Raw genomic sequence first — 25,122 nt, 5'->3', positions numbered from 1 at the left:
CCTTTCAGTTCTGTTACGTTTTTTTGGAACGGAACAGAACCCTATTTTTACTTCCGTTTAAAAAACGTAAAGGACGCGAAATCGGATGTCAGCGGTGTCATCTGCTGACATCCGCAATCCCATAGACTTACATTATGTCCGTAAATCATCTGCAAACGGATGGGATGATATGTGGACATACGGACCAGATGACACAAGTGTCATCCATGTCCGTAAAAAAAAAAAAGTGCCGGAGCGGATCGCAATACGGTCCGCTCCGTGTGAAAGAGGCCTAACAGTGTAAATTTGCTGTCCCCTCAAAATAACTCAACACACAGCCATTAATGTCAACATGATAACGACCCCAAACACATCTCCAAGACAACCACTGCCTTGCTAAAGAAGCTTAAGGTATAGGTGATGGACTGGCCAAACATATCTCTAGACCTAAACCCTATTGTGCATCTGTGGGGCATCCTCAAACGGAAGGTGGAGGAGCGCAAGGTCTCTAACATCCACCAGCTCTGTGATGTCATCACGGAGGAGTGGGAGAGGACTCCAGTGGCAACCTGTGAAGCTCTGGTGAACTCCATGCCCAAGAGGGTTAAGGCAGTGCTGGAAAATAATGGTGGCCACACAAAATATTTACACTTTGGGCCCAATTTACACTGTTATACAAGCTGTACACTCACTACTTTACATTGTAGCAAAGTGTCATTTCCTCAGTGTTGTCACATGAAAAGATATAATAAAATATTTACAAAAATGTGAGGGTTGTACTCACTTTTGTGAGATACTGTATATATATATATATATATATATATATATATATATATATATATAAACATACAGTATGTACCTGCAACTTTGGGGCCAGTATTGGCTTTGCCGCTTATGATTGGCGGTATGCAGTTACAGCTTCCTGGCGGGATAGCTCAGGTGTGTTCGGACTAGGATCTGACACGCCTGACCTCATCACTGATCAATACAACTGTTGGTAGGACTTGACCGACCCCGTTCACACTGGGGCGACGCTACTTGCCGGGGCGACCTCACAGGTCGCTGTGCGCAGCTCGCACCGTTACCTCGGAGCGGCCGGCACGGACTTCATATCATTGAAGTCAATGTAGGTCGCTCCGGGTCGCCCCAAAGAAGCTCCGGACCCTTTTTCTAAGTCGGAGCGACTTGTGTCGCTCCTATTAGAACGGGTCCACAGCTTCTCTATGGCAGGCGACCTACGGCGACCTGTCAGGCGACCAGGTCGCCTGACAGGTCGCCCCAGTGTGAACGGGGTCTAAGGAACACTGCCCCACACTATCCATTTCCTTTCATCTGCTACATTTCAGCTGCTTTGATTTACTTTAAAATGTTGGCAGACTCCATTACTCACATCTCCCACTTCCAGCAGGATGCTGAGAACACTAGACACACCTTATTAGGCAGCATAATGCTATGTAACATCCCAAACAGCACAGGAACCTCAAATGTCTATTTAATAGGAAACCAAAGCTTCTCTTTATCCTCCACCAAGTCCCTTGGATATCATTTGAAGTTCTTTTTTTTATACCTCAGCATCAATATAGAAAATAAAATGACAAGCATGCCTTGCAGACACTTCATTAAAAGAGAAGTAAGGATGTTTTTTTTTTTTCATAACTGATTGAAAAGGTCATTTGTGACCTTAATATGGGTTATGGTCTTAATTGAACCAGTCACTGTAAGAGGAAATTGGAGTGGGGGTAATCTGTGTTAAAAAGCGTGGAAAGCACACTATCTAGTCAGGGTGCAACCATGCATTCAGTTTGCTAATGCATTCATTTCCAATCAAGAAAATAAGAAAAAAAATTTAATTCCTCTTCATTATGTATCATCAGCTCAATTAACCTTTATATTTGCAGTAAAAAAAAAAAAAAACACACACACAAAGATTACAACTTTCTCATTTTGTCTTGATTTGAGATGTATGGCTTTTACTCATCATTGGTTTGCATTATGTTGCATTTGTTTATTTTGTTTAAAGTGGTTGTACTTGGAAGAAGTTTTTTTACATTGACGAGTTTAAATGCCGGTTTAGTAAAAAAATTGTTATAGGAAGTAAACAATTATTTTACACTACATAGATTGGTTGCATGCTGTGACAGGTAGCCACCTGTTGGGGGTCCCAACTCTTACATGACTGAGGGCTTAAAGGGGATTTCCAACTTCACAAGCAATGTAAGAAACTCCTAATGTGCTGGCCAATGCCAATTCACTGGCATTCTGAGCAAAAGCTGCTTGGAGTAGGTCAAGCATCTCTGAGAGCTCCTGCAACTTTACATCTATGTTTTGCAAACAGTGGGTCAGTTGGCATGCAAAAAAAAAAAGAGTTGTCCTTAGATTGATTTCAGCCAAATTTTATGGTAGTTGTCAACTTTCTTGTATAAGGAGAAAAGCCTTTAAAAAAATGAGCTCTTCCCTGTTACATACTACTGGCTCATCTCTGTTGCCTTGTCTAATGTAGATTGAGGTCCCAGTCTGCATGCACAACTCCTATTCCTCCTCCTCCAAATAATAAGTGGGAAAGGATACATACTTTGAGTATGAAGTGAAGCTGAGGCCAGGCTATGGATATTCAATTGCATATTTTAACCTCCCCGGCGGTCTGATTATGTCAGCATTTTTGTGCTAAAAGCGGTAAATTTGTACGGAAACATTTTTTCCCATGAATCGCTATCGCTCAGTTCTTCATATATTTCCGATTCACCGTCGCTTTTCCAGTTCGTCCAAATGCGTTTTTGAACTGAAAAAATGCTTTTTGTACGGCATGGTCGTTATCAATTTTCCAGGCACAAAGTACCACAAAAAGTACAGGCAGGGCACTGGAAAAGCCTCTAGGTGAAATGGCATGATACCAAGTTGTAATTCTAACAGGTTACACTGTATCATGTCATTTTTTTTTTAAATCTCCTGCTGGTTCCACCCCCTGCAATGCAGCGGTCGCAGGGAAGGGAACCGGAAGAAGGTGCCGGCTTCGGCCGAACACACAGCAAGAGAACAATGGGAGGATGGCTGGAGGAAGGCTGGGGAGGACGGCAGGGGATCACAGGGGAAGGTGAGTATCATTCTGGAGAAATCCCAAGTGTGGCTCGGGATTACCGCTTTTGGCACTGAATATTAACTCCGAGCCACACTCGGGATTACAGCTAGGAAGGTTAACAAGCAGTATCCCCAAAACAGTCTCCAATCTAGCTGCAAACACTGTGGAGAAGGTCCCCAATATAGCTGCTGGTTCCACCCCTTGCAACGCAGCGGTCGCAGGGAAGAAAACCAGAAGAAGGTGCTGGCATCGGCCGAACACACAGCAAGAGAACAATGGGAGGACGGCTGGAGGAAGGCTGGGGAGGACGGCGGGGGATCGCAGGGGAAGGTGAGTATCATTCTGGAGAAATCCCGAGTGTGGCTTGGGATTACCGCTTTTTTCACTGAATATTAACTCCGAGCCACACTCAGGATTACCGCTAGGAAGGTTAACAAGCAGTATCCGCAAAACAGTCTCCAATGTAGCTGCAAACACTGTGGAGAAGGTCTCCAATGTAGCTGCAAACACTTTGGAGAAAGTCAGCCTTTAAAAAATGGTTTCAACTGATCATTGTAGCTACAGGTACTGTGGAAAAAATCACTCTCACACTCAGCAGTTCAAGATATTCTCCCTGCAGCTCAGCTCACCCTTCTCCCTCCTCCCAGCAATGACCCAGCAGTCTTCCAGCCTTCTAGGACTAGGTTCACAGAACATACCATTGCGTAGCACTGTAGTAATACATGGACATTACCGTGTGCTGCATTATGCAGTCTGTTCAAAGTGAATGGGTTGACAACGCACCCCAACGACCCAAAAGAATGACTGGCATCTTTTCTGGTAGTGCGCCGCATTACAACACACCTTAGCATGTTGCTGTGTGTCATGCTGTGGTGTAGCTCTCTGCCAGCAAGGTGCATTGGGGTGCCATTCAGAATGAATGGCACTGCATTGCACCAATACAAGTATTGTGCACATTGCAGTAACGCTCACGGGAACACTCACGCCACAATAATGCAGTAATGTCAACCAAGCCTAAAATAAAAGCAGAGTAGGACTTATTGGAGCTGAGCCACGAGAAAGAAAGACTTCAGGGTTTCTGCGGCAAACTTTGAAAATGAATTGATTCACAGTGCCTGCAGCTGCAGTAGTTGTTTTGAAACTAACATACTTATTGTTAGGCCTCATGCACATTGGATGTTTTTACAGCGGCTGTTTTTGGCATCAGACGTTTTTTTTCTACAGCCAGTAAACTCCCCAGCATGTTATCCTATGTCTCCATGCACACATAGGCTGTTATCAGCAGTTTTTGGCATGGGAGTTTTCTGGCTGTAAACAAAAACCGAAAACTAGTGGGTTTTGAGTGGCATTTTTCAGCTGTAAAAATGCTCTTACGTTGATAAACGCTGGCGTTTTTTGACATTTTTGATTCCATTGCTTTTTTAAGCCTGGGTTCTGTTTCATGGAACATAGCCTGGGTTCACACTGGTGCATGCTGAACACCACATGTGATTTGCACCAAAAATGGGCCGTATTCCTGTGCACATCACATGTGATGTCTGTGCAATGTGATTTAAGCCATATATTTTGTATGGCTCAAATTGCATCACATTTGCACTGAAATGTTGTAGGACCCTTTTTTCTCCACACCTAATCGCTCCTGAACAATGCAATGCTCCTCCCTCATCTAGTGCTCTCTCTGCTCTGAAAATGGTGACTAAACAATTAACAAAGGCTATGCAGAGATGCATTGTTGGAAAAAAGGGAGTTACTAAAATAGCAGAGAAGTAGTTTTTAGCTAAAAACGCCAAAAACGCTAGAAAACGTTGAAAAACGTCAACGCAAAAAAATCTGAAAAATGCTAAAAAAGTCACTACAAAGCTACTGGCATTTTTAAAACGTCCAGTGTGCATGAGGCCTTAGGAATCCAAAATATGTGAATGACCATAGCCTGACCAGGGATTCGCTTTAATCACACTCTTGGGGAAAATTCACAGATTTACTGTACATGTAAAAATAAGGTTTTGCCACCAGCATACATTGTTTTTTTTTATGTTTTTCCAGTACAACCTCTTTAAAAAAGCTTTGCATGCCATTTTTCTAAATGTTTATTTCTCTTCTTTTAATGTTTGCTTGCTGCTATTTTATATTGCTTACTAACATTTTTTTTTTATATTTTGCTTTCTTTGCTATTATTTTGCCTTCAAAAGTTTCATTGATGAAAGCTGACATGCAAGGTAGACTGCACTGTGTGTTTAACCCAAGACTGAAACCCAATGCACATAATCAGTCCTGAATATGTTTGTGCATTTGTGCATTACAGTGTCTCCTCTTTTATGAGCGTTCTCCCTTTCTTCTTTTATAAAGCAGATGAAATAAACCTGCTCTAATTAGCATAGAGTTTGCATAAGGGCTTTCAGTCTTGACGATGTGTGTATAGTGACTGCCTAATTGCTTTGATCATCCCTTTCTAATTTCTTATTTTACAATGATCTAGTTATGATTCTTTAGAGGTAGAGCAGAACTGTGTGTCCCTTTTATGTCACATTTGGGCATGCCGAAATATTAATACACTAGAAAACAAAATAAAACACATGGGATCGGAAGAGCATGCAAATCAGTACTTGCCAACATCCAGTAGAAGACTTTGACATATTACCAGTATTTCAAAAAGATGTCATTTTTTTAACTCATAATGTATTTTTTTTTTAAGTAAACACTTTATTGTCTAATCATTGAAATTTAATTTGAAAATATATTTTGGATTTAGTATAGAGGGCGCAATAGCCTGGTAAGATTTGCTGATCTCTGTGCCATCAGCCTTATGTAATACAATTCATTGGACTTCTGTTTCCTACTTGCTTTGCTCAAAAATCAATACAATTAGTATCTGAAAGGGGTTGATTTATATAGAAGAGCCCTGGAGCCATCATAAAAAAAATTTGAAAGATTTCTGAGCTTAAAAATTATTATTTTTTTTTACAGCATTCTGAGTTTGAAAAGTCAGAATTCTGAGATTACAAGTTTGGACCAAGCTAAAATTTATTAAACACAATTCTGAGATTAAAAGTCAGATTTCTGAGTTTAAAAAGTCAGAATTCTGAGTTTAAAAAGTCAGAATTCTGACTTTTAAACTCAGAATTATGACTTTTCTTATCAGAATTCTGACTTTTTAATTCAGAATTCTGACTTTTAATCTCAGAATTGCGTTTAATAAATTTTAGCATGGCTCAAACTTGTGATCTCAGAATTCTGAATTTCAAAGTCAGAATTCTGACTTTCAAAGTCAGAATTCTGTAAAAAAAAATAATAAGCTCAGAAATCTTTCAATTTTTTTTTTTAATGATGGCCCCAGGGCTCTTCCATAGATTTACTAAAGGCAAACAAGTTTTTCATTTTGCAAGGGTATTAACTCTTAGCATAGTGAATGTGGTAAAGCTCTGCTGACTTCCATTATCCAATCACGTGCAAGCAAAAATGCTGTCAATTTGATTTTTCTTGCACGTGATAAGGGCATTTATTGTAAAATTAATTTTCACTACATTCACCAAGCTAAGGGGACATTTCTTTAGAAGTGTGCCTTTAGTAAATCAACCCCAAATTGTATAGCTGGGTACATCCAGAGAGTTTTGTTAGATAGACTTCCCTTCACTACCTGTCCTGATTACAATGGATTAATGGTTTCACCAGACAGAAAAGTAAGGAAAAATCTCCAACAGTAAATCAAATATATATAAATATATTCACCACTTTATTAGGTACACATGTTCAATTGCTTGGTAACACAAATTTCTAATCAGCCAATCACATGGCAGGGACTCAATGCATTTAGGCATCTAAATGTGGTGCAGACGACTTGCTTAAATTTAAACTCAGCATCAGAATGGGGAAGAAAGGGGATTTAATTAACTTTGAAGGTGACATGGTTGTTGGTGCCAGACAGGCTGATCTGAGTTATTCAAAAACTGCTGATCTTCTGGGATTTTCATACACAACCATCTCTAGTTTTGTGGACAGAAATGCCTTGTTGATGTTAGAGGTCAGAGGAGAATGGGCAGACTTGTTTGAGATGATAGAAAGCGTCCAGTAACTCAAATAACCAATCGTTACAACCAAGGTATGCAGAATACTGAATGCACAACACATCGGACCTTGAAGCAGATGGGCTATAGCAGCAGAAGACCACACCAGGTATTACTCCTGTCAGCTAAGAACAGGAAACTGAGGCTTCAGTTCGCACAGGCTCACCAAAATTGGACAGCAGATGATTGGAAAAACGTTGCCTGGTCTGATGAGTTTTGATTTCAGGCAGTGCTAGGACAAGGTCATCCAGGGCAAGGATGCCAAACTGACCCCCCATTCCCTTAGGGTTAGGGACAAGGCGCACCCCCATCCCTGTAATAAACCATTGCACCCAAGGCAACCGCCCCTCCTGCCCAGCTCTTGTACTGGCCCTGATTTCAGCTGTGACATTCAGATGGTAGGGTCAGAATTTGGCGTAAACAACCTGAAAGCATGGATCCATCCTGCCTTGCATCAATGGTTAAAGCAGGCGTCCACCCAAAAGTGGAACTTCCGCTTTTAGTACTCCTAACCCTCTGACATGCCACATTTGGCATGTCATTTTTTTTGGGGGGGGGGGGGGGGGAGGAAGCAGGTACCTAGTTTTTACAGGTACCCACTCTCACTTCCGCTCAGAGCGCTGTTGCGCCCCAAGCAGAAGTTCTCCTTTCCTCGCTGCAATCTTCTGGGACACGTAAAAGGTCCCAGAAAATTGCCGGCCAATCAAGAGGTGCAGCGGGACTTGCGAATATACAGTGCACACTCGGCTGTAAAGCCACAAGCTGTCACAGCCGGGTGCCCACACTTTTAATGCCAGTACCGGCAAGAGAAGAGGAAGAGGGTCGAGGCTTCGGGCGGCTGCATCGTTGGATCGTGGGACATGTGGGTGTATGTTTATTAAAAGTTAGCAGCTACACTTTTTGTAGCTGCTGACTTTCAGTAAACACAGAAGGATGGAACACCACTTTAAGGCTGGTGGTGGTGGTGTAATCGTGTGGGGGATATTTTCTTGGCACACTTTGGGCCCTTTAGTACCAATTGAGCATCACTTAAATGCCACAGCCTACCTGAGTATTGTTGCTGACCATGTCCATCCCTTTATGACTACAGTGTCCCCATCTTCTGATGGCTCCTTCCAGCAGGATAATGCACCATGTCACAAAGCTCAAATCATCTCACCACTGGTTTCTTGAACATGACAATGAGGTCACTGTACTCCAAAGGCCTCCACACTCACCAGATTTTAATCCAGTAGAGCACCTTTTGGATGTGATGGAACTGGAGGTTCGTAATATGGATGTGCAGCCGACATTTGCGGGATGCTATCATGTTAATGGACCAAAATCTCTAAGGAATGTTTCCAGCACCTTGTTGAATTTATGCCATAAAGAATTAAGGCAGTTCTGAAGGCAAAAGGGAGTCCAACCCGGTACTAGCAAGGTGTACCCAATAAAATGGCCAGTGAATATATATATATATATACTATTTTTAGTAAAGTAGTAGAGGGCGAGAATCCATGTCAGCTTATTATTGCATTTGGTGCTCCTGTTGCTGATTTTCCCTTACTTCCTAAACCAAAACCAGTATCATAGGAAAGAAAGTGGTGGAGATTCTCTCTTATTGAGCTCTATATAGAAGCCAAAGACCAAAAGTGGCTGTAATTCTTCCTCACTCTACCCAAAACTAAAGAAAAAGCATTGGCTGGACATACACTTTAAAGTAATATAAACATAGAAGGTGAAAAAATCAAATGAATATAAGTGAGAGCATCAAAAGTGGAAAAATTGTGACTCATAAAAGGCAATGAAATAACACAAGGTAGGAGATGCATAAAAAAAACACCTTGCGCTTGAGGTGAACAAACAAGTGAAAAACGAAATGTATACTACAAATGATAAAATAAAAACACGAAAAGTCCACAAATAGTGTGCAAGCAAAAAGTGTCCATGTATCATGTAAGAGTTGTCAATCCAGAAGGTGAGTTAAATCCACTGAATCCTGGGATGTAAACAATGGGAACAGCCAATGATCTAGAAGAGAATTCCCAACACCAAATAAACCCAGGGAAGGTGCAGAGGAAAAAAGATCTTCTCTAGGTGCGCTACACCCTTACCTTACCGCTGTAAGGTAACAGCATAAATCAAATCCACTGACAATGATAGAATAATTCCCTGATTACAAACGGAGAAGGAATCCTCTGTATGATCAAACTTCTTTGGCAGATATTAGATCGACCCAAGGCGAAGTAAAATAGAAAAACAAGGGCTCCAAATAGTGTAGTTAGTAGGAACTCAGTTTATTGCAATAAAATATAAAACTCACATTTTAGAGGGGGTAAAACGAGCTTGAGATTGGGAGCAAAGTCCGTTCATTGGCTACACTTCTGGGTTTGCCTATCCTGTACGTCCCAAAGCATATCATCATAGTCAGGTGACTTCCTCAGGGGATTTTTTTCATTTTCAATATTTATTAACATTTATTAATATGTATTAATATTTATTATTATTTAATAATAATATTAACAACAACAACAGTAATAATAATAATAACAACAATACTACTACTAATAATACTAATAATAATAATATTAATAACACTAACAGTAATAATAATAATAATAATAATAATAATAATAATAATAATAATAATAATAATAATAATAATAATAAAAAAAATAACAATAATAATAATAATAATTCTTATTGTTGTTATTATTATTATTATTTTAGGCTAACTACCATTAAAAATACAATTGCTGACAGTTCTGACCATGTTTTAAAATTGCCGGTTGCCAAGTTATCACTGCCTTCAATACTTCCCAAGTCACTTGAAATAAGCCTTCAGCAAGTGAAGTCAAGACTCTTATATTATATGTGCACTAATTCTATATCCATAGTTGGCAAAGTAGTGAAGCCAGAGACCCAACATAACAGTCAGGAAACTTGTATTTTCAGAGAGAGGAGAGGGAGAGAGCAGCAATAATAGCTTCTACTTTTCGTTTTCCCTAAGGGCTTATTCACAGCGGCCCATGCTAAAATGGTGCTGGCTGGTGTCCGTTGTATAGTGGCGGTACATTGCTTTTTTTATTATGCAACGCGCTGTTTACTTTTTCCTTTTTGCTTACTTTATTGAAGTGTTACAAAATGGCAATTCATTTAATTCTATACACCGCAGTGTTTCATATAGTTATATGAGGAGAGGTGCAGTGTATTGCAAGATAAATGGAGTAAGCTTACATTTTTACGCAACCCACCTCAATGTAGAGTTATGGTGGGAACAGGGCACACAGACAACAATTTCTATGTGCCCTTGTGTTGTTCTGTGCAGATCCAAACATAATATTCCCTACGTACACATTCATGGAAATGGTTGTAATAATGTTGGGTGCTGTAATGACCACCAAGTAAGTGGAGAAAGGTCATCAGCACACCAAGTAATCCTCAGAAGGGTCCAAAGCTTTATTCATATGGGCACACAGTACACATAGGGCAACATTTTAGAGCCACGCAGGGCCCCTTTGTCAGGCAAGTGCCTGATGAAGGGGCCCAGTGTGGCTCCGGAACATTGCCATATGTGTACTGTGTGACCATGTGAATAAAGCTTTGGACCATTCTGAGGAATCCTTTGTGTGCTGATGACATTCCTCCACTCAAATGTTCTGTGCAGATCAACACCGCTCAACTGTAATAAAGCAACCAAACCCTTAAATAAAACAATGCTATTGTTGTCATTTAAAGTGGAATTACACTGCATCTGAGCAAACCGGAAACACTATTTAATTCCTTTTTAATATGCAAAGCAATCTCCCCCATCCACCCACTTCTCCATGTTTTGTTTTGCTGATAAATCACTTTGAAAAACTCCCCCGTAGCATTTTTGGCCCTGGCCATCTTGAGTAAGGGCACATGATGCATGTAGCATTTACCTCCTGGAATCCATCTGCTCTTAGCTTAAAAATGAAGCTTGTGTCTTTACTCCCCCCCCCCAACCGCTAGTGTAAACAAGGCCCTAAAGAACCATTCAGCTCAAGTTCGAAGTTGACAGTTACTCTGAGCAAGCTGCTAGCAGACTTCAGTAAGGTTCACTACTATGTGAAGCTTGTCAAATGCCTGCAGAAGCCTGCTAGCAGCTTATTTAAAGTGACAGTGAGTACTCCCATAGAGATTTGTGTTTAACATTACCAAAATGGCACTAAAGAGGTTTATAAAGTCTTCAACAAATCTGCTTGAGCCTTGCCAAAAGTCTCTTGAAATTGTTGCAAAATGCTTGCTGTACATGCTACAAACTAAAGCCGATATATAAACAAGGCTCATGTTACGGTGATGGGCTGCCCCTTGGCTTCCTCGCATCCAGTTCAGGGCTATGGACTGTGCATCAGGACCTTAGACCACTAGAGCATGGGGGAGAATACGCTGTAGGGACCCACCTAGCAGTGTAGAGGATTGGGTAAGTAAATCTATTTTCCCATAGACCTAAATGAGCAGTTAACCCATGCAGAGCAGGCCCCAACCCCACTGCAAGGGAGAACTTTTAAACTCCCAAAGGTCCTGATTTAAAGGGGTTATAAAGAGGGTGAATGCAAAACTGTAAATCAGGATTTAAAGTGTCAATAAGTAAGACCCCTTTCACAGCCATTCAGAGTCATTTGATTCTTGAACGCATGACACGAAATTTCCATGTTATTCTATAAATAATTATAAGTGCATTAGACCTCTGAAGAGTGATCCACCAAGGCAGTAAGGTGGCTTTATGTTGCCTCCCCACTTCTTATTTAAACTTCTAAAAACCCACGCCGCTATTCCACAACCATGTACATTGTTCACTGTTGCAGGGCGGTTTGCGGTATGGCCCTAGTTGCATGGGTTCCATTCGGAGGACGGTAGTGCCTATTGAATGCCACAAGGGGAATAATTTTTGCTGTGCACCCCTGTTCACTGCCTTTACAGTTTAAAGTGATTGTTAAGGTTCCTTTATTTTAAAATAATAAACATGTCATACTTACCTTCCGTGCATAATGATTTTGGACAGAGCAGCCCCGATCCTCCTTTTCTTGGGTCTCCTGCCAGCACTCTTGTCTCCTCCTCCCTTTATTGTGCCCTCATAGCAAGCCGCTTGCTATGGGGGCACTCATGTGGGCTCAACCCCGAGCCGAGCTGTGTGCGTCTATTGACACACACAGTACAACCTGGCTCCCACCTCCAAAACCCTCCTCACAGGAGTTTATTGACAGCAGCAGGAGCCAATGGGCCCCGCTGCCTCTGAGCCCTGTGAGGAGAGGGAGAGAGCACTCAGGCACAGTGCTGGATCAAGATAGTATTCCAAATAAAATCAACTTCAGTGCTCACTCCGAAGTTTAATATTGTTTCAAGCGATGCTGCTCTCCTTGAGAGAAAAACTCCAAATCACTACAACGAAAAGAAAGGAGGGTCTAAACGCCTAGTGCAGTGATGGCGAACCTTGGCACCCCAGATGTTTTGGAACTACATTTCACATGATGCTCATGCACTCTGCAGTGTAGTTGAACATCATGGGAAATGTAGTTCCAAAAAATCTGGGGTGCCAAGGTTCGCCATCACTAGCCTAGTGCATTAACTTCAACACTATTATAGATTTACTGAAAATCACAAAAAAACTACTCACAACATGAGAAGCTCTGAGGAAGGGAGCTTGTCTCCCGAAACCCGTCAGCTTTCCAACTACAATGGTAGAAATAGGTGTAGCGCTAAGCAGGTGACATATATAGTCCTTATATAATCCACAGAAAAGAGTGAGTACAGAGACCTATGATCAGCAAATCCTGACGGTAGTGTTTCATTCAAGGACCACCACCAGCAACAGCACCCAAGTGTCAGAGCCTCTTACCAGATAAGACTGACCCTCATTACAAAGGTCAATCAGATGCACAAACATATGTCGCCAGGAGAGCTCACAAACAATCCACCTCACGGTCCTCGGTCGATAACCCGATATTAACAGCACCAGACCTCAGATCAGATAAAAGAGGGAGAGACTCCTCATGGTGCAGTATGTATCACAAGATCTCTCTTGAATGAAGGCAGCAACTACAATGACTTGACATCCCCCTGTCCCGATGCTGGAGTTGTGATTTTAATCTTCTCATGTTTGTGAGTATGCTTTTGGTGTTTTTTTAATAAATCTATACTAGTGTTGAAGATAATTCACTAGCCGTTTGTGCCCTCCTTCTTTTCATTTGCTGGCTCATGATAGGACTATGAAAGTATTTTAGAGGGAGGGAGGCAGCAGGAAGCTGAATATGGAAAGTTTTTTACCTTAATGTTGAAAATGCATTCAGATTAAAAAGTAAAAAAACCTTTAGCCTGGTGAAAGAAACATGGCACAACCAGGTATTTTTACCACCACCCACCTTACCACAAGGGTAAACAAGGCTTTTTTGTGCATCATTTCCTAAAACTTGGCAAGTAAGATAGGAGCCTAATGTTTCATAGGTTTGTTGAGTTGTATAAGTGAAAGGCGATGCTAAAAGAGACAGCAGAGGCATAAAAAATATATACACTATATTGTCAAAAGTATTGGGATGCCTGTCTTTACACACACAGCCATCCCAGTCTTAGTCCGTAGGGTTCTATTTTGAGTTGGCCCACCCTATGCAGCTATAACAGCTTCAACTCTTCTGGGAAGGCTGTCCACAAGGTTTAGGAGTGTGTCTATGGGAATGTTTAATCATTCCTTCAGAAGCACATTTATAAAGGGCAGGCACTGATGTTGGATGAGGAGGCCTGGCTTGCAGTCTCCACTCTAATTCATCCCAAAGGTGTTCTATCGGGTTGAGGTCAGAACTCTGTGGAGGCCAGTCAAGTTCCTCCACCCCAAACTTGCTCATCAATGTCTTTATGGACCTTGCTTTGTGCATTGGTTTCGTAGTCATGTTGGAACAGGAAAGGGCCATCCCCAAACTGTTCCAACAAAGTTGGGAACATGAAATTATCCAAAGTGCCTTGGTATGCCAATGCTTTAAAGGGTAACTCCCCTTAGGTGGGGAAAAAAAATACCAAATAAAGAAAAAACAATATAGCGTATACAATTGCGACACAAATCATATTGTAATTGAATGTTATTAAAATGACCTTTAATTTTCAATCTGCAGCTGTTGTAATTTTCGGAAAATGCAATGCAATATGGCCACCTGGAGCCGTTCTGTACACAGAATGTATACTGACCACACCCCAGACACATAATTTCCTGCTTGTGTGATTGGCTCACCAATTTTCCAAGAAGTCTTCACTAAGATACAAGTCAGATTTCTGGTATCCCCTGCAACAAAAATGTATTTTTTGGTGAGATACTCCTAATAGGATTACGTTTAAAGGGATGCAGGCCCAGCAGATTTAATCATTAGAGCCCTGCAGCTGCCACAGCTGAAAGATAATTATGAAACCACTCCCATTAGACCCACTCAGCAGAAGCACAGAGGAACAAACCATGATTTCTTCAAAATAACAAAAGGTAGGAATCTGCAACAAAGTTTGTTAAAGACCTTACAATGTACAGAGATCACCCAGAGTGGACTGTCCTGACCTCAACCCAATAGAACACCTTTGGAATGAATAAGAGCACTGACTGCGAGCCAGGCCTTCTCTCCGACTTCAGTTCCTGACCTCACAAATGTGCTTCTGGAAGAATAGTCAAACATTCCAATAGACACACTCCTAAACTTTGTAGACAGCCTTCATAGAAGAGTTGAAGCTGTTATAGATGCAAAGGGTGGGCCAACTCAATATTGAACCCTACGGACTAAGACTGGGATGCCATTAAAGTTCATGTGTGTGTAAAGGCAGGTGTCCCAATTTTTTTTGTAATATAGTGTATCTTGTTAAACCTTAGCAATATTTTTAAATATTTTTTTTTATTTAAGAATTTTTATAATTTAATTTTAGATCAAGATAACCACTTTAAACATTTTTAAATGTATTTTTATTGTATTAAAGAATACGAGAGAAACAGGGATGTTGGCAACCACCGTGAACATGTGTTAAAAGCCCCTTTGTCGAGTTTTATGGCAAAGTCCAATTTTGTTTATTGTACATTGCTTACAGGTCCAAGCACAACATGTCAAGAGGATTCCTGTGCGAACCAGGGTGTGTGCTTGCAACAATGGGACGGATTCAACTGCGACTGTAGCATGACCTCATTTAGCGGCACCTTGTGCAATGACCGTGAGTACCGTTGGCTGATTTTAAAAGCATTAGAGCTCTAGGCAGAATCCGAGCTAATGTCTGAGGCTTTGAGCTAAGATTGTGTTATGCAATAAATGAACGGCCTGACTAGTTGTTGCTTATTTTATATCAATACTAATAACACAGCTTTAAGTCGGCTGTAGCATTTCCAAAAAAAAAATAGACACAATAAAATAAATTTGTTGGCAAAGATTTAGAAAAAATTAAAGCTTAATTGATTTCTGATAATGCTTAAATCATACTCTTAGAGATTTATTTGTCCTTTCTTTAAATCTTAGCATTTTTAATTTAAAAGGTTATGAATATTATACCAGGAGATAATTGGCCAACCTTGTTCGTAGGTTTAGGCGTTCTAGGGATGACTTATTAAGAATATATTCCAATCAAATGATATCTCACTTGTCTGTGCTGTAGAATGTTTTTACTGTTCAAATTTTAACTTCATTTTAAAACCATATTTCCAGAACCATTTTCCATTTCCTTCGGGGCACATTAAAATTTGAAAGAGAAGGTGCTGAAGGAAAAATATTCACTTTATACAGACGTGACCTGACTCTTTTTCTAGATATTTTATACCGCACTCTTTAAATTAAAATGGTCTGGGACTATGAAATATAAAACTGAGTAATTCTAGAAAGCCAAGAATAATACAATGTGCATGCTGCATGTATTTATGGTGTTTACAAAAAAAAATACAAAAGGTTTATTTATTACAACTGCATAAGAAAACAGTTCCCGAAACGCAGAAGAAGGTGATGAACAGCAAAGGTAAGTGCACATCTTTTTTAAATCTTAATTCTTTCTGGTGTTTGATGATTTTGAGCAGCTGTGAGACTTTCAGAAAATGAACTACTAATAATGTTTGGTGAGGAGGAAAGAACATGATATACAGTATCTCACTCCTCACATTTTTATAGATATTTTATTCTATCTTTTCATGTGACAACACTGAAGAAATGACACGTTGCTACAATGTAAAGTAGTGAGTGTACAGCTTGTATAACAGTGTAAATTTGCTGTCCCCTCAAAATAACTCAACACACAGCCATTAATGTCTAAACCGCTGGCAACAAATGTACACCCCTAAGTGGAAATGTCCAAATTGGGCCCAAAGTTTTAATATTTTGTGTGGCCACCATTATTTTCCAGCACTGCCTTAACCCTCTTGGGCATGGAGTTCACCAGAGCTTCACAGGTTGCCACTGGAGTCCTCTTCCACTCCTCCATGATGACATCAGGGAGCTGGTGGATAGTAGAGACCTTGCGCTCCTCCACCTTCAATTTGAGGATGCCCCACAGATGCTAAATAGGGTTTAGGTCTGGAGACATGCTTGCCAAGTCCATCACCTTTACCCTCAGCATCTTTAGCAAGGCAGTAGTCATCTTGGAGATGTGTTTGGGGTCATTATCATGTTGAACTACTGCCCTGCGGCCCAGTCTCCGAAGGGAGGGGATCAGGCTCTGTATGTCACAGTACATGTTGGCATTCATGGTTCCCTCAATGAACTGTAGCTCCCCAGTGACGGCAGCACTCATGCAGCCCCAGACCATGACACTCCCACCACCATGCTTGACTGTAGGCAAGACACACTTGTCTTTGTATTCCTTACCTGGTTGCTGCACACTCATGACACCATCTGAACCAAATACGTTTATCTTGTTCTCATCAGACCACAGAACATGGTTCCAGTATTCCATGTCCTTAGTTTTCTTGTCTTCAGCAAACTGTTTACGGCTTTCTTGCACATCATCTTTAGAAGAGGCTTCCTTCTGGGGCGACAGCCATGCAGTGTGCAGTGTATGGTCTGAGCACTGACAGGCTGACCCCCTACCCCTTCAACCTCTGCAGCAATGCTAGCAGCACTCATACATCTATGTCCTAAAGACAACCTCTGGATATGATGCTGAGCACATGCACTCAACATCTTTGGTCGACCATGTCGAGGCCTTTTCTGAGTGGAACCTGTTGTGTTTAGGCGCTGTTTAGTCGTGACCATAGTGCTGCAGGTCAGTTTCAGGGTCTTGGCAATCTTCTTATAGCCTAAGCCATCTTTCTGTAGAGCAACAATTCTTTTTGTTCAGATCCTCAGAGAGTTCTTTGCCATGAGGTGCCATGTTGAACTTCCAGTGACCAGTATGAGAGAGTGAGAGCGACAACACCAAATTTAACACACCTGCTCCCCATTCACACCTTGTAACACTAAAGAGTCACATGATACCGGGGAGGGAAAATGGCTAACTGGGCCCAATTTGAACATTTTCACAGGGGTGTACTCACTTTTGTTCCCAGTGGTTTAGACATTAATGGCTGTGTGTTGAGTTTTTTTTTGAGGGGACAGCAAGTTTACACTGTTATACAAGCTGTACACTCACTACTTTACATTGTAGCAAAGTGTCAGTGTTGTCACATGAAAAGATATAATAAAACATTTACAAAAATGTGAGGGGTGTACTCACTTTTGTGAGATACTGTATATGAGGCAGAGCATGTAATGTTTTCTGAGCATCATGGGATCATCCTGGTGTTGGAATATAAGTAATTTAAGTAAGTTCAGAAAATGACTGTGTGTAGATATAGCCATAGCCTTGCCTGCTTTGTGTACAAACAAAAGCAATGTTTCCAGAAGATTTTTTTACTAATGCTAGTTTACTTTAAAGTGCAATTCCAGCCACATTTTTTGCTTTAGCTTTGAATAGTGTAAAACCTGTTGGGGCTTAAGTGCTAAAATGAATGTACAGGAATTTGGCAAGTTTATGACTTGCCCTGGAAGCATACCTCCCAACCATACCGGATTTGACAATACATATCTGACCCTACACCCCACTATCTAAAACAAGTTCTCTCCCCTCCCAAAGTTCTCCCCCAGTACATATCTGACCCCCCACCCAACCTTCTAGCACAAGTCCTCTCCCCTCCCAAAATGCCCCTCCAGTACATATGTGACCCTCTACCCCACCTCCTAGCACAAGTTCTCTTCCCTCCCAGAGCACCCTCCCACCCAGTGCATATCTGACCCTCCACCCCACATTATAACACAAGTCCTCTCCTTCCCAAAGTGTACCTCCAGTGCATATCTAACTCCCCCCCTACCCTACCTTTACTCTTCCAAAGTGCTCCCACAATACATATCTAACCCCCCCCCACCCAACCTTCTAGCACAAGTCTTCTCCCCTCCCAAATGGGCCCCAGCATATCCAACATATCCAAAGCTTAGGCTTTGTTAAACGTTGCCCCTTAAACCCTTCCCACTGTACATTTTGGCCACGCCTACTTTTTTTCTCTGCTCGCTATGTGTGCCACAGGTCTACACCTCCCTTAATTGTCCCTCATTTTCAAGTTTGAAAGTTGGGAGATATGCTGGAAGGGCAACCACTAAAACTGATAATAGTTCTAAAATGTATTTCCAAATGTGTATCAGAACCCAACACATTTGGAGATTTGCATGCCCTTCATCAGAACTAAACAAACAGAAAATATTCAAAGTGTAGCATATGAACCTACGAAACCTATGAATCTTTTACATATTCTGTTTATACATATTGCTTTCTGAGTCTCCGTTGGGTAGATGCTACCTTATGTGTAATTCCAGCCAAATGTTTTGCTTTAGCTTTAAATAGTGTAAAATCTGTTGGGGCTTCAGTGCTAAAATTAATGTACAAGAATTTGGCAAGTGTATGACTTACCCTGGAAGGATACCTCCCAACCGTCCCAGATTCAACAGTACATATCTGACCCTCCACCCTACTATCTAAAACAAGTTCTCTCTCCCAAATGGGCCCCAGCATATCCAACATATCCAAAGCTTGGGTTTTGTTTAACTTTGCCTCTTAAACCCTTCCCACTGTACATTTTGGCCACGCCCACTTCTTGTCTCTGCTCGTTATGCGGGCCACAGGTCTCCACCTCCCTTAAGTGTCCCTCATTTTCAAGTTTGAAAGTTGGGAGGTATGCTGGAAGGGCAACCACTAAAATTGAAAAAAGTTCTAAAATGTATTTCCAAATGTGTATCAGAACCCAAAACATTTTGGAGATTTGCATTCCCTTCATCAGGACTAAACAAACAGAAAATATTGTAGCAATAGCATATGTACCTATGAAACCTATGAATCTTTTACAAATTCTGTTATTAAATATTGCTGTCTGGGTCTCCGTTGGGTAAATGCCACCTTATGTTCTGCCCTGGGGACCGTTGTTACTGGGACAGGAAGTCAGGAGTATCTTACTGACAACATTATAAACCTGGCTGAGGGTTTTTATTGCTCTATATGACAGCATTGGAGAGATTTGCTATCTTGATGGCAATCCTCACATGGATAGGAAATGGGGAAAATCTTAAAAAATGCGACTGCAAACAGCAATAAAAATAAAAATTAGCTTTGGTTGGAATTCTGCTTTAAAGAGAACAAGCAGGTATAAGTGGGAAAACCAGTACCTTATCATTCAATTGGATAATGTTTGCATAATCTGTACTTAATAATTTGTTTATATAAGGTATCCGGTTATGATGACTGTATGCTTGAAGAGATCATGGCTGAATGAGTGTTACTTTGTATCCTTTCCCATGTGCATTAGATATATTCCAGTGTAAAAGCCGATGAAAGATCTTCAAAGTGTTCTGTTGTGTTTTTAGGTTGGACCAAAACATATATCACATTGATGGCACCCCAAGCACTCAATGCAAATGTATTTATTGCATAAAAACTAGAGTATGGAATGTCTATCGTGTTTCATGCATAGAAACCATTAATTAAAGACTCTATTCTATCATCTAACATGTTAGAATTTCTATCTGCTTGCTATATCCTGGTTTTTATGGAATAACAACATTTGAGTTGAGGATTTGGAGTGCCATCAACTTGGTATGTGTGTGGGTCATATGTATTGGAGCTAGATTCGACAAACTGGATGTGTGCCCAAGAAATCTTTGTTTGCAGGCAAGGGTGGATGGGCTTATAGCGGTAACATTAACTCTCTATATGTTTAGTGTGCCTAACGTCTGTAGAGAGGCAGGACACAAGAGATATGATTGCTTCAACAATAATGAATTGACCACTACTTCTCGACCTGGCAAATGCACAATATTGTTATGCACATCCTTTTTTGCACCAAATGGTCATGATAATAAATGACAACCTCCACTCAAAATGATTGTATTAGATTTGGTTGGTAACTGATGCGTTGAAATCTCAAACTATGACTCTAAGGCCTGTGCCAACTGGTTTTAGACTTGTGTCAAATTTGTTAGCTGCCATCATTTGGAACCTGCTTAGGGTTTAGGAGGAATAAAATTCCATCATTTGGATTTGCATTGGCTGCAGCAGGTTTGGACAGAAGATAGAATTTTGGCAGGAACTGAGGATCTCTAGAGTCATTGAGTAACATTAGAAGTCTACATGTGATTCAGTTTGCTAGCAGCACTGCAATGCTTAAGCATTGGGTAGAGTTTGCCTTTAGGATGCGTTTACTAAAATAAACATGTATGCTTAAAACTGGAGAAAATATATAGCAAGCACTCACATTTTTCTGTGCCAATATGTGGCGGCTATATCGTAAACATTACACATTTGTGCCTTCTTTTCAATGAAAGGGAAACTGCCAGGGTGAAAACACGAGAGCTCAGATTGCTGACTTTTTTAGGAGTACATGGTCATAGAAACATAGAAACATAGAAACATAGAATGTGTCGGCAGATAAGAACCATTTTGCCCATCTAGTCTGCCCAATATATCTGAATCCTATGAATAGTCCCTGGCCCTATCTTGTATGAAGGATAGCCTTATGCCTATCCCACGCATGCTTAAACTCCTTCACTGTATTTGCAGCTACCACTTCTGCATCATCACAATCCTTGCTTAACTATTTTCCACTAGCTCTAGCCACCATTTTAAGAGAATCTTCACATAGGGGACATTCCCTGGGCTTCCCAATCATGTGCTCGCTGCACGGTGCTTGCGGGCCCACATTACCGGCTCCCAATCGTGACCAGAAGCTGTTGGTGGCATGGCGGGCACAGTGCAGGGGATTGTGCCCACTCCCAGTACAAAGGGGGCATGCATATAAGTGCAAGCCTGATGGACCATATAATGTGCAGGGAACTGTCATTTTTGGAAAGAGAAGTCAGCAATGGCAGTCCTTGTGTTTTTTGCATTATTGGTTTCTTGTCTTTACCAAATCCTAAAAGTTGCCTACACTATCACAACTAGAAAAAAATATACAGAGTATATTCCCGTGCCAAATGTAGAACCCTAGAGTTTCTGAATAAATGATATATAAATATGTGTGAAATGCAGCTGCTATAGTGAAAGTGCGAGTGCTCAATGAAGGTGAAGTAAACAAATAATATGTGATTACCTATAGGGCTTGCCAAAAATAAACCAGTGGTCTTACCACTATAAACTTCAGACTTATAAAATGCATACACAACCCCGTGATCTATTATAAATATAAAATAAATAGGTACACTTTAAATATGAATAAATTAAATGCAGTATAAATTAATTTGCAAATTCATATATAGTGCAAAAAAATTCATAAAAATGTGTCAAAGTTCATATACAAAAAAGTTCATTGTTTTAAAGTGACGTGACTCCTTGATAGTGAATATTCAAATAAATAAATAAAAAGTGCACAGTGAAAAGTGCTTGGTGCTACTGTAATAGATCTTCCACTCCATCCCTGGTGTCAATCCTTGTGCTCCACTGTGACAAAAAATAGAGAGATTTCAAACTCACCAGATTGTGTGGGCCCTATGTGCCTTACGACACTAGGACCACCAGAGCTTCGTGACCCCCAGGGTCTGGGTACGTTCCCTCCAAGTGGGTGCTTTCTCCTATAACAACGCTCCTCCTGCCGCCAACTTCCAGTCAGGGGTGTTATGAAAGAAAGGAGAGTCTGGATAGTGTAGTACCGTTTTCCAAATGGTTTTATTGCACAATATCCAGGTGAGCCATTTACAAAGTTCCAATAAGAATAAAACCAGTAAAAGCAGTAAAATTCTGAATGAAATAGGGATAAAAAACAGATAAAACTCCTTCACTATTGTGAGCTACGGTGTGGAAAGCGGGACTTCCGGTTTGCATTCCACCAGGCTCAAGTGACGTCACGATGTGCGTTCCTACACGTCTTACAGAGCCTTTAAATACCGGAGTTACCGCTCTTCACCCCGCCCCATATTGTTACAGCCGGAAGTGTGGCATACGATCGTGTCCCCATCACATTATTGGGCGCAACCGCCGCCATTACTTCCGTAGTGCTACACATACCATTTTGTGTTTTAACAAAAGTTAATTGTGACAACCTTTGGTGGCAGGAGGAGCATTGTTATAGGAGAAAGCATCCACTTGGAGGGAATGTACCCAGACCCTGGGGGGTCACGAAGCTCTGGTGGTCCTAGTGTTGTAAGGCACATAGGTCCCATTCAATCTGGTGAGTGTGAAATCTCTCTATTTTTTGTCACAGTGGAGCACAAGGATTGACACCAGGGATGGAGTGGAAGATCTATTACAGCAGCATCAAGCACTTTTCACTGTACACTTTTTATTTATTTATTTGAATATTCATTATCAAGGAGTCACGTCACTTTAAAACAATGAACTTTTTTGTATATGAACTTTGACACATTTTTATAAATTTTTTGCACCATATATGAATTTGCAAATTAATGTATACTCTATTTAATTTATTCATATTTAAAGTGTACCTATTTATTTAATATTTATAATAGATCACGGGGTTGTGTATGCATTTTATAAGTCTGAACTTTATAGCGGTAAGACTACTGGTTTATTTTTGGCAAGCGCTATAGGTAATCACATATTAATTGATTACTTCACCTTCACTATCACAACTAACACTGTTTTATATCAATTAAGAACTAAAGATTTATCTTTAACTTTATAGAATAATAAGACAATGTTAGATAGTCTTACTGTCTGTTTTTATCTGTAGAATCTTGTAACGGTCAATTATAACATTGAGAGGAACCCACTGTTGTCTTTTCTTCTCGGAACGTCTTTGATGAAGGGTTAGAGCAATGACCCTCCAGACCTGTCAGTGTGATAATCCAATATATCCCTATACTTAAAATGTTACAATGGATGTAATAAAATACTGATACAGTTTTATTTATTTTTTTCTTGAACGTATTTAAAATAATATATTTTTCTTGTCATGTTGATGGATGTTGGTGACATTTTTCTAAAGGGTCGTGGTAACCATCAGCTAGGGAGGTCAACCATTTTTCTAAGAATTGTGATTCAGACTTTTTAATACTTGGGCAAAAACATTTAAAGTTTGTTAGGTGGAGCATGTTTCAAGTCTGTCTTAATATAAAGCACCTATATAATAATATTAATAATAATAATAATAAAAATAATAATAATTAAAAAAAATAATAATAATTCATCCTTGTATCCTTTATCACTAAGAAAAATCTTTGTGGGTCAGGCAAGTGATCAGGCTTAAAGTGGATGTAAGCCCTCACATATACCCAGTGAAGTAAACAGCCCCAGATGATACATAGAGATTAAACAAATCTCCCTACATACGTTTTATTGTGTATCTGCTGTCTTCAGCTTTCTACACTGTTTAGAAAGTGAACATCATGTTAGAATTTTTTCTTCCTGTTCCAGAATGTATTTGTAGTCCTGGCATACACAGCTGATTGGAGGAAAGGAACACCCCCCCCCCCCTCCATAGGCAGAGGAAGGAAAAAACATGCAGAACTGTGCTGTGAATAGGCCAGCTCTCTGCTAATCTTTCTCTATGCACCCCCCCCCCCAAATTAATTTTCCAGCTGCTTTTATCTCCTGTGTCGGATAACTTGTCAGATGTTATCATGCTGATAACAGAGGAAAGGAGCAGCAGAAAGACACGGAACTTAGGGCTTTGGAGAGAGATAAGTAAACACTACAGATATATGTGCCCAGGTCAGATTTAATTAATGGGGTTTACATCCACTTTAAGCTAAGATGATGTCATTAGGCTGTGAGCGATCATCAATATTTGTAATTGGTACACTTGCACATTACTTTACATGCATACATATGACATTAAAAAATATGTCTGATGATATGGTTGGTCCACTGTGAAGGGCGGGTAAAACTAAATCTGTGTTAAATGTAGGACTAAACTTTAGAAGCATGTGATTAGTCACTAAAACGCTCCATGACCATTATGGATGCTATCATTTTCCAAGATCATGGTTTTATCTTTTTGCCACTGTCACGACAGACCTCATTTGGGTTTATAATGAGCAGTAATGTCACCTGTGGAAAATTGCAAGAGCTGGGATCCTGGAAACTAGAGGAACCTCAGAGAACTTTAACTGGACAGTATTTGTTCAGATCCTCCTAAAACACATGGGGTAATTTCATAAAGCTGCTAAGCCACTTTTCTGGTGTAAATTGTATTTATTATACAATTTACAATATTGTATTGCGCCAAATTCATGAAGCATTTGCAAAACTTTTGGTTCTGACAGCGAGTCATGCACTAAATTCAGGTAGCTCTACAATGAGCCACATTGTGTTGCAATAATTGCACCCAATTTTAAAGTAGAGCTTATTAAGACCAACTCTCTTTTGGTGTACAAAGAGAAAAACTGGCACAGACAGATTTTGCCAAAGTGTCTCTCGTGCATTCCAAAAGTGGTACAGCATGAGCCAAATTCAAGTACAGGTTCTAGACAGGTATATGAATTTAGAACATTCTTTATGTTTTTTAAAATCCATGGGAGACACTTTTGCAAAATCTGCCTGTGCCAATCTTTATGAATTCCAGGGATAGTTACATATTAACATAGGTAATAA

General features: G+C 40.4%; 1 protein-coding gene across 29 annotated transcripts in view; it reads left to right on the top strand.

The window, feature by feature from the left end:
• Positions 1 to 25,122, top strand: part of NRXN1 (neurexin 1) — a 2,145,734-nt gene that overhangs the window by 1,329,419 nt on the left and 791,193 nt on the right. For all 29 annotated transcript variants that reach the window (XM_082249472.1, XM_082249474.1, XM_082249501.1 and 26 more), the window contains one exon: positions 15,172 to 15,291. In XM_082249472.1, coding sequence (XP_082105598.1) covers positions 15,172 to 15,291 — 120 coding nt within the window. The remainder of the gene's footprint in view (positions 1 to 15,171; positions 15,292 to 25,122) is intronic.

Source organism: Pelophylax lessonae, assembly GCF_965119305.1.
Source record: "Pelophylax lessonae genome assembly, chromosome: 3".
In the NCBI taxonomy this organism is placed as follows: Eukaryota; Metazoa; Chordata; class Amphibia; order Anura; family Ranidae; genus Pelophylax; species Pelophylax lessonae.
The sequence above is the reverse complement of the archived record's forward strand: the minus strand, read 5'-3'. Positions and strand labels throughout refer to the sequence as shown.